Source organism: Triticum aestivum, chromosome 1D (genome assembly GCF_018294505.1).
Source record: "Triticum aestivum cultivar Chinese Spring chromosome 1D, IWGSC CS RefSeq v2.1, whole genome shotgun sequence".
In the NCBI taxonomy this organism is placed as follows: domain Eukaryota; kingdom Viridiplantae; phylum Streptophyta; class Magnoliopsida; order Poales; family Poaceae; genus Triticum; species Triticum aestivum.
Window position 1 is genome coordinate 488,823,927 of NC_057796.1, and position 10,873 is coordinate 488,834,799.

General features: G+C 42.1%; 1 protein-coding gene across 1 annotated transcript; it reads left to right on the forward strand.

Annotated features, from left to right (window-relative positions):
• Positions 1-1,082: 1,082 nt before the first annotated feature.
• On the forward strand, positions 1,083-3,952 carry LOC123183344 (RNA polymerase sigma factor sigC). The gene is made up of 7 exons (XM_044596133.1): positions 1,083-1,353; positions 1,532-1,704; positions 1,786-2,364; positions 2,445-2,672; positions 2,766-2,906; positions 3,026-3,226; positions 3,439-3,952. The coding sequence occupies exons 1-7, from the start codon at positions 1,221-1,223 to the stop codon at positions 3,718-3,720; spliced, it is 1,737 nt and encodes a 578-aa protein (XP_044452068.1). The 5' UTR covers positions 1,083-1,220; the 3' UTR covers positions 3,721-3,952.
• Positions 3,953-10,873: the final 6,921 nt, after the last annotated feature.

The following is a 10,873-nucleotide window of genomic DNA, read 5'->3' on the forward strand; positions in this document are numbered from 1 at the left end:
TTTAATTATAGGTTTAATTTGTAAATACATAATTACACAAACACAAATCTATGCAATTTAGGGATTCAAGTGCAAACCACTTGATTATACATTTATAACCCCCCAGATCAACCAAGATATACTCCCTCCGTTCCAGAATATAAGGTGTATTGATTTCCGTGCAAGTCAACCATTTGAATGTTTGACCAAGATTATAGAATAAAATAACAACATTTGCAATATCTAATAGATAAAATATGAAACTACTTTTCATGATGGATCAAATGATATAAATTCCGTATTGTGGATATTGACATACTTTTGTTAAAAATTGATCAAACATGCACTCGTTTGACTTTTCAAAAAACAAATACACCTTATATAGAGGAACGGAGAAAGTATGTGCAAACTCAGGGTTACAAATGTGCATATTACTGAATTGCACATTTCTAAACCAAAAATTGCATCAGAACGATTATCTGCAATTTCTCCCTTAAAAAGTGCAAATTACCTCAATTGGACATTTTCAAACCTGGAATTTCAAAATAATAATAATAATAATAATAATGATGATGATGATAATAATGCAAATACATGTTCGAGAGAGTCAGAATATCCATCCCACATTGTAATCTAACAGTTTGACAATTTAAAAATTACATAATAAAAAATACTACATTGAAAAAAAGCCTGTAATCTACTTAATTGCACATTTCTAATTCCACAACTACACAAAAACAATTATGTGCAATCTACCCCAGGGTACACATTTATAACCCAACTACACCCTAAAAAATGTGCAAATATTGGTTGGTTAAATGCAAAACTTAAATGAGAAACTGTCAAGGGAAGAAAAAAAATGTATGCAAGAACAAAGAATTAAACCCAAGCAAAATAAAAAAAATAGAACATGTTCACATGAATTACACAAGTAAAGCCCTAGCATAAATTTTCATGTTTGACCATGTGTTTATACCCATATTTGAAAATAAATTAAATTTGTTTTTCATGTTGTCTAAATATGAGGATGGCAAAATATCTCATGATGAGAGAAACAAAAAAGATCCCAACTCGCTTTCACCCTCAAAAGATCCCATCTTTTCTCTCTTCTCGCCTGCGCAAGTGTCCGCCCCAACCAGAAACAGGGCAGGCCTGGATTGATAGGCCCCCTGCGACTCTATCCATTTCCTCTAGCCCATTCTCTCCTCCCACCGGCGCCATTGCCGCAGCTGTCCGGCGCCATGGGTCTGCCCATGGTGCGCGGCCCGTGCTTCTGCTCGCCATCGCCTTCGTCGTCGTCGTCGTCGTCCTCCTCCTCCTCGCCGTGGATGCTGCAGGCCCATCTCCCCAAGCACCCCCACCCTCGCCATGGATGTGAGTGCTCGAGCCTCTTCACTTCTTGTCCTCTCTTATTCTCCTCCCCGTGCAAGAACAGCGTTACCTGACGGTTAATACTTGTCTGAAATCTGAATGACTCTGTATGACTGCATGTTTGGATGGATAATTTGGTAGGTCGCAATCTGAAAATTTCTTGTTTCTGTGCTGGATGCAGTGAGTGGGAGGTCAGTTTGGTCTGAATCCCTGAGAGTTCTGGCCCTGCATCTCTTGCTCAATCGGCGCGCTGATCTTTGCCGGCGCCGGGGCGACATCGCCAGAACTGCTGCATCTTCATCCGGGTTGCTTCAGATTACAGAGAACAAGGCAACCAGCTCGCCAAAAACAAAGGTCCATACTCTGTTTCAGTCACATGTGTGGCCTTACTTTTCTGAATTTTGGTACAGAAAATGACCACATTGTCAATTCCAGGTCGATGCAGAAAGAACATCACTTGTTGGCTCTCTTGACAGAAATGCGGGGTTTGACATGATTTATGAGGACATGTCTTCTTGGATGGATGTGGCACACACAAGTAGCAACAGCTTGGAGTATAACTTGTTGATGCAAAACATCCATGTGTTACAGAGTAGTTTGGCTGCTCAAGATTTGGTGGTGCTGGAAAGAGATATCCTTGTACATATTGAACAGCTTGGAGCTCTGAAATGGTTTAACGCCTCGAGGTCCAGCGCCACCATAACACCGACCTCACTTGAATCAGATTTTGCACTCCCTTGGAATGATACTGAATTCGCCCCGGTGACTCCTCTCGATGAGCAAAGCGACGACGATCAACTGGTCGTTATTCGGAGCGGGAAAAGCCAAGAGAGGAAACTGAAGAGAATTAGAGCATCAGAAAACATCTCCGGGGTTTGTGTAAAAGTATCCTCACGAAAACCAAGAAAATCACGCAAGTCCACTAGTAGTCAATTTATATCTGAGTGGAAAAACTATCCAGGCCGGCGAAGGAGCATAGTTCGGGAACAGTCGGACTTGCTGGTGACTATCAAGGTATGCCCCTCATCAGTATTCTCATTGGCATATTGTTCATGTCCTCATCTGTAACGTTTTCTGAATGTGCGTGCTCCCAGGAATGTGCAAACCTTGAGAAGATCAGGGAAAACATGGTGAAGGAAGGGCAGGAGGTCTGCTATGATAAGTGGGCAAAAGCAGCTGGAGTTGATGAAGCGGTCCTGAAGAGTAGACTGCAAGCAGGCTACTGCTGCAGAGAGAGGTTACTGGTGACCACCGAGTGGCTTGTCAAGTACATTGCAAGGACATACACCGGAATGGGAACAGCTTTCGAGGATCTACTCCAGGTTGCAAGCTTGTACATTTAACCTCTCCTTATCTCCTGTACCTTGGCAACTAGCAACCTTTTGTAACCGGCCTCGTTGGAAATGACAATGCAGGCTGGGAAAATGGGTGTCCTTGATGGCGCTGAGAGGTTCGACAGCCAGAGAGGATGCAAATTCTCAACCTATGTGAAGTACTGGATAAGGAAACCCATGCTAGCGCTCCTCGCTGAAAATTCTGGAGTGATCCAGCTGCCCGTATGCCTCTGAAACCAACAACTATTTCAATATGTGTCAGTTTGTGCTTCATGCAAGAAAAGAAAAGCATATACCTTTGTTGATGATATGGAACTGACGATGGAATTATGCAAGTGTAGGCAAGGATGGACTGTATCATCCGAAAGGTCAGGGAAGCTAAGCGGGCGATTCGATCCAGCACTGGGAGGAATCCAATAGACGCGGAGATCGCGACCTTCGTTGGCGCGTCCGTTGCCAATGTTAGATTGGCGCGGAAGTGCTCCCGTCGTGTCGTTTCACTCTACATGGAGGTCGGAGCTGGACAGAACGCCAAGTTCGTGGTATGCCCTCACTCTAGCCACCCAAATGCCCTCTTACATTATCTTGATCGGTCATAGCATAAACCAGATTTATGAATGAACAAACCAATCCATGGAAATGTACACACTTTTCAGATAACAGAGCAAAAACTCCCCATTGTCCCAAAACTAACAGTTGATACACTCATTCAATTTGAACGGCGAATGGAGTCTGACGGGAGTTTAAACTGCAGGATGTGACCCCGGACACATCAATAGATGATCCAGAGGAGGCCATCTTCCGGAGGCAGCTGAGGGAGAGACTGCTCATGGTTCTGGACAGGCTCCCGACGAGAGAAGGGCGTGTGTTGAAGCTGCGGCATGGCCTCGAGGATGGCAGGTGCCGGTCCCTGGAGCAGATCGGAGGCATCTACCACGTGTCCAAGGAGTGGATCAGGAAGATTGAGAAATCGGCCATGTCGAAGCTCAGGAACGAGGACGTGCATGATGAGCTGAAGGACTTCTGTGGATTCTAGAGCTGCTAGCTACCTTTCTAGTGCAGATTGGCACAAGGTAGCTCAGCCATGAGGCCTAATTTTCACTGAGATTGTGATAGAGTTCCATAGGAGTTTGTATATATTTGAACCACATTGCAGCGCATGACACGCTTGTCCTGATGGTGGCTGATGGGTACATGTACAGTACAGTGTTTAACTTGATTATATGTCGGTGAATTGACAGTGAAACATGAAGTTCTTTATTTTTTCAGTCTTCTTATGATTGCCACAGATATTAATTCCAGTCTCAGGGTCTGGATCAAGGATTCCCTTTTTTTTACAAAAAAGACCAAGGATTCCTAGAACAAACAGAATCATTCACACCACAAAGACCACTGAGCTTCCTCCTACACCACATATTTCTTTTTGAGGGGTACCTGCACCACGGAAATGAGCCGGCCCTTTCGCGCAGGACCGCACAAATCAGCCGGCCTTCTTGCCCCACTTAACGGACCGCTTGCGCACCCTGGACCCCGAAAACAACCCGCAACCTGCGCGCTAGAAGAAACTCAGCAAACATTCTGGTGTGTGTTTTCTTTGTTTTACTCATGTACGTTTCTTTAATTTGCGAATTTGCAAAAAAAGAAATCTTGGATTTAAAAATTCTTTGTGAATTTAAAAAATTCAATGCATTTTAAAAATGTTTACAAATCTAAAAATGTACGTGAACTCAAAAAATGTATACATTTTAAAAATGTTTACCAAATTTTTTTTTTGCAATATCAAAAAATGTACACGGAATTGAAAATAGTTTGGAAATTCAAAAATATGTTCTCAAATTTGGAAAAAGGTTCTCGGATATAAATAACTGTTCAAGAATTTTAAAAATGTTCCGGGGCTTCAAACAATGTTCTGAATTTCAAACAATGTCCATGTAAAAGAGTTTAATAGTTTTATTTTTTTCCCAAAATTCAAAAATTGCCAATGAATTGTTAAATATTAATGAATTCAAAAAGGTTTTGTGAATAAAAAACAATGAATTCAGAAAATGTTCCGAATTTCAAAAGTATTTCCAAATTTGAAAAAGAAAAAGAAACAATAATAAAACCCAGAAAAACTCCGATTGAGGGAGTCTTGTACTCATACTCCAGAGGAACACCTGGCTGTTCCAAAAAAATTAAAGAGGAAGACCTGGAAATATTTACAGAACCCTCTAGTCCTGTACTCTCTCAAGCATGTCCATGTAGAACTAAATGTTCTCGCATCAGGCGTGATTATTATTTTTGTGACCATGCGAGAGAGTTGCATGTAATTCATCAAGAAAATAAATAAATTACCAGCGTATTATTACTCGTACATGAATGCGCTGAATTGTAGATGGGCTTTAGGCCCATATAGACAATGTTTCTTGGAAAACCTCAAAGGTCCATGTGGAGTGTCATGACATGGCGGAAAGTTTAGTACCACCCCCATTTTGCAGAAGAGTTGGAACCAACATATAAGGGATTCTTTTTCACATGATATTGTTTCACATGTGCTCCTCCAGACCGTCATGTGCGCGCTTTATTTTGGTCGGTTGGGAACGAATAATTAATTGACAATTAATTATGAGTCATTAATTTTACTGTATTGATTGATGGACGATGTAACCATGTAATCATGAATTTTGTGTTCGGTTTCCTCTTTTATGCCATGTACAGTAAATACAGCTGCAAGCTCCGCGAGTACTGATCATCAACCTACAGAAATCAATGTTGGATGCAAAAAACAAAGTGGGCAGCTGTGGTATGCCCGTCTGTCCAATGAGAAGGAAGAAGAACACCTACAGAAGCACCAAATGGCCCGACTAGAAAAGGAAAGCTGCATCTAAAAGTGAGCGCACCGAGTCGGAACTCGCGGCCCATGACCAAACCGCCACCGGAAACCATGTTGATGAAGGTCGGAGAAAACGCAACCTCGCTGGAAGTTGCTAAGACGCTTTGCCCCATGGTGAGCGCCAACTGTCGTGGTACTAAGTCTGACAATAAGAATAGGGGGTACGTATGAGGAGGCGAGGCCCTAGCTACGACGAGGTTGTACACACGAGTTTACGAGTTCAGGCCCCTCTCGGAGGAGGTAAAAACCCTACGTCTCGGTGCCCTGAGGCGGTCGACTGGAACATGGGTGTGTGTTACAAGGGGTGCGAACCCTTGGCCCAGAGGAGGGGGTGGCTTATATAGAGTGCGCCAGGACCCTAGCCATCCTCCGTTACAGGGGTTCCATGTACATTAAGATAGGTAACGCCAGCTATAAAGTGTTATTAATGATCTTTAAGACTACGTAATGAACGCCTGACCGTTGCCATCCTAAGTGACTCTAGGTCTTCTATACTCCGAGTGGTTTCCTGTATGGTCGAGTAAAATTGGGGGTATCCGAGTGAGGTGACTGGTCGAGTGGATTGCACTCGATGGCTTCAGTTGATACTTCCTGATGTGCTTTGAATGTATTTGCTTTTAGGGTAGTGACCTTGGGTGGGGCGTATAGGTCAGGCCTATGACCCTACCCTAGGTCTATGGCATCGTCAATGACCTCTCCATTACTGATGTTTACCTTTATGTATGCTAATAATATATCTCATGTTGTCAACTTCAGTGTCTGTTTCTACCCTTGGTGACGCTATTTTGATATCCAATATTACTCGAGCACTGCACTCAGATGATTTTGTCGATAGAAAATTTAAAGCTCCATGATTTAGGAAGAGGATTTGTGCAAGAAATTGTATACGTCTTAAAATTTTATGCAGTTTCAAGGCAACACAACAACGACATGAAAGCCGCATGCAAAGTCAGGGGGTGGGGGGTGGGGGGGAGGGCAATAGATTGAGACAATGAATGATGTATGGACGGTAAAGGTGATGGACAGCAAGTCCAACGGGAAAGCGCGGTGTGTGGTGTTTGTGAGAAAAGAGAGATGCCTGCATTTGTGTTGTGGATGAACATTCCATGTAATGTGCTCGTTTGTGGGGTTAAAAATGAGCATTCTTTACAAATTCATTTATTGGCCCGTGGCAACGCACGGACAGTCTACTAGTTGACAATTAATTACGAGTCATTAGTGAATGCATTATGATCCGGCGTATCGGATCGTGGGTTGTTGTTGACTTGTCGTGGGCTTGACCCAATGTCTCCCTACCCGACTGCATGTTGTCGACTCGATTGTGAACCTAAGAATGCTATTGTGGATGGCTTGAGATTGTTTCATGACTTCTTTTTGACAAAACACAACGGGTGTTGCATTTCATTGTTGATGAAGAAGAACATACTACAAAGCTAGATGGGACGAGCTAATTCGAAAATGATCACACCCTCGCCAATCCGGCTTCAAATGAAAACGGTAGGCCTGCCCACCACATGAATGAGAGCTTGGATCGCATTTGCCAAGTGCCATCAACACCGACCACCGCCTACCAATGGTCCGTCCAACCGGTAGCCACTCCTAAAACGATGTCCTAAGAGCAGCGATGCGCCAGCGTCATCTGCTACGTCTTGAGCTTGCGTTGGTTTTTCTTAAAGAGGAAAGGGTGATGCAACACAGTAGCGTAAGTATTTCCCTCAGTTTTTGAAAACCAAGGTATCAATCCAGTAGGAGGCTCCTCAAAAGTCCCACGCACCTACACAAACAAACAAAGAACTCGCAACCAACGCAATAAAGGGGTTGTCAATCCCTTCACGGCCACTTGCGAAAGTGAGATCTGATAGAGATAGTATGATAAGATAAATATATTTTTGGTATTTTATAATATAGATTGAAAAAGTAAAGATGCGAATAAAAGTAAATAGCAAACTTATATGATAAAAGATAGACCCGGGGGCCATAGGTTTCACTAGTGGCTTCTCTCAACATAGCATAAGTATTACGGTGGGTGAACAAATTACTGTCGAGCAATTGATAGAAAAGCGAATAATTATGAGATTATCTAGGCATGATCATGTATATAGGCATCACGTCCGTGACAAGTAGACCGACTCCTGCCTGCATCTACTACTATTACTCCACACATCGACCGCTATCCAGCATGCATCTAGAGTATTAAGTTCATAAAGAACAGAGTAACGCATTAAGAAAGATGACATGATGTAGAGGGATAAACTCATGCAATATGATATAAACCCCATCTTTTTATCCTCGATGGCAACAATACAATACGTGCCTTGCTGCCCCTGCTGTCACTGGGAAAGGACACCGCAAGATTGAACCCAAAGCTAAGCACTTCTCCCATTGCAAGAAAGGTCAATCTAGTAGGCCAAACCAGACTGATAATTCGAAGAGATTTGCAAAGATAAATTAATCACACATAAAAGAATTCAGAGGAGATTCAAATATTTATCATAGATAAACTTGATCATAAACCCACAATTCGTCGGATCTCGACAAACACACCGCAAAAAGAGTTACATCGAATAGATCAGCAAGAAGATCGAGGAGAACTTTGTATTGAGATTCAAAGAGAGAGAAGAAGCCATCTAGCTAATAACTATGGACCCGAAGGTCTGTGGTAAACTACTCACAACTCATCGAAGGGGCTATGGTGTTGATGTAGAAGCCCTCCGTGGTCGATTCCCCCTCCGGCGGAGCGCCGGCGAAGGCTCCAAGATGGGATCTCGCGGATACAGAAGGTTACGGTGGTGGAAATAGTTTTTCGTGGTCGCCTCTGATGTTTTCGGGGTACGTGGGTATATATAGGAGGAAGAAGTAGGTCGGTGGACGCCCGAGGGGCCCACGAGACAGGGGGGCGCGCCCAACAGGGAAGGGCGCGCCCTCCACACTCGTGGCCTCGTCGATTGCTTCTTGACGTGCACTCCAAGTCCTCTGGATCACGTTCGTTCCAAAAATCACGCTCCCGAAGGTTTCATTCCGTTTGGACTCCGTTTGATATTCCTTTTCTTCTAAATACTGAAATAGGCAAAAAAACAGCAATACGGGATGGGCCTCCGGTTAGTAGGTTAATCCCAAAAATGATATAAATGTATAAAGTAAAGCCCATAAACATCCAAAACAAGTAATATAATAGCATGGAATAATCAAAAATTATAGATACGTTGGAGACGTATCAAGTATCCCCAAGCTTAATTCCTGCTCGTCCTCGAGTAGGTAAATGATAAAAACAGAATTTTTGATGTGGAATGCTACCTAGCATAATTCTCAATGTAATTTTCTTATTGTGGCATGAATGTTCAGATCCAAATGATTCAAAATAAAAGTTCATATTGACATAAGAAATAGTGATACTTCAAGCATACTAATCAAAGTAATCATGTCTTCTCAATAGCATGACTAAAGAAAGTTCATCCCTACAAAATCATATAGTTAGGTCATGCTTCATTTTCGTCACACAAAAATTCTCCCATCTTGTACACCCACGATGACAAGCCAAGCAATTGTTTCGTACTTAAATAATCTCAAACTTTTCAACCTTCACGCAATTCATGAGCGTGAGCCATGGACATAGCACTATGGGTGGAATAGAATATAATGATGGGGATTGTGCGGAGAAGACAAAAAAAGAGAAAGTCTCACATTGACGAGGATAATCAACGGGCTATGGAGATGCCCATCAATTGATGTCAACATGAGGAGTAGGCATTGCCATGCAACGGATGCACTAGAGCTAAAAATGTATTAAAGCTCAACAAAAGAAACTAAGTGGGTGTGCATCCAACTTGCTTGCTCACGAAGACCTAGGGCATTTGAGGAAGCCCATAGTAGGAATATACAAGCCAAGTTCTATAATGAAAAATTCCCACTAGTATATAAAAGTAATAACATATGAGACTCTCTATATGAAGAACATGGTGCTACTTTGAAGCACAAGTGTGGAAAAGGATAGTAACATTGTCCCCTTTTTTTTGGGCCTCTTTTTTTTATTTGGCCTTTTTTTATTTGGGACAATGCTCTAATAATGATGATCATCACACTTCTATTTACAACTTTATGGATTACAACTCAAAACTAGAGTAAGATATGACTCTATATGAATGCCTCCGGCGGTGTACCGGGATGGGCTATGAATCAAGAGTGACATGTAAAAAATTATGGATGGTGGCTTTGCCACAAATACGATGTGAACTACATTATCATGCAAGGCAATATGACAATGGTGATGCGTGTCATGATGATAAACGGAACGATGGAAAGTTGCATGGCAATATATCTTGGAATGGCTATGGAAATGCCATAATAGGTAGGTATGGTGGCTGTTTTGAGGAAGATATAAGGAGGTTTATGTGTGATAGAGCATATCGTATCACGGGGTTTGGATGCACCGGCGAAGTTCGCACCAACTCTCAAGGTGAGAAAGGGCAATGCACGGTACCGAAGAGGCTAGCAATGGTGGAAGAGTAAGAGTGCGTATAATCCATGGACTCAACATTAGTCATAAAGAACTCATATACTTATTGCAAAAATCTACAAGTCATCAAAAACCTAAGCACTACGCGCATGCTCCTAGGGGGATAGATTGGTAGGAAAAGACCATCGCTCGTCCCCGACCGCCACTCATAAGGATGCACAATCTAAGAACACCTCATGTTTCAAATTTGTTACACAACTTTTACCATACGTGCATGCTACGGGACTTGCTAACTTCAACACAAGCATTCTTTAAATTCATAATCACCCAACTAGCATGACTTTAATATCACTACCTCCATATCTCAAAACAATTATCAAGTATCAAATTTATCATAGCATCCAATTCACTTCCTATGATAGTTTTTATTATACCCAACTTGGATGCCCATCATTCTAGGACCAATTTTATTTAACCATAGCAAATACCATGCTGTTCTAAAAGACTCGCAAAATAATATAAGTGAAGCATGAGAGATCAACAATTTCTACAAAATTAAGCCACCACCGTGCTCAAAGAAATATAAGTGAAGCACTAGAGCAAAAATACTTAACTCAAAAGATATAAGTGAAGCTCATAGAGTATTCTAATAAATTCTAATCATGTGGGTTTCTCCCAAAAGGTGTGTACAGCAAGGATGATTGTGTCAAACTAAAAAGCAAAGACTAATATCATACAAGACGCTCCAAGCAAAACACATATCATGTGGTGAATAAAAATATAGCTCCAAGTAAAGTTACCGATAAACGAAGACAAAAGAGGGGATGCCTTCCCGGGGCATCCCCAAGCTTAGGCTTTTGGCTA

What these genes read in the sequence shown, in the direction of transcription:
- LOC123183344 (XM_044596133.1), top strand. Translation starts at nt 1,221, where the DNA reads ATGGGTCTGCCCATGGTGCGCGGCCCGTGCTTCTGCTCGCCATCGCCT. An exon ending in CCCCCACCCTCGCCATGGAT is followed by an intron (nt 1,354 to 1,531) that starts GTGAGTGCTCGA and finishes TGCTGGATGCAG; the next exon opens with TGAGTGGGAGGTCAGTTTGG. An exon ending in ACTTGCTGGTGACTATCAAG is followed by an intron (nt 2,365 to 2,444) that starts GTATGCCCCTCA and finishes GCGTGCTCCCAG; the next exon opens with GAATGTGCAAACCTTGAGAA.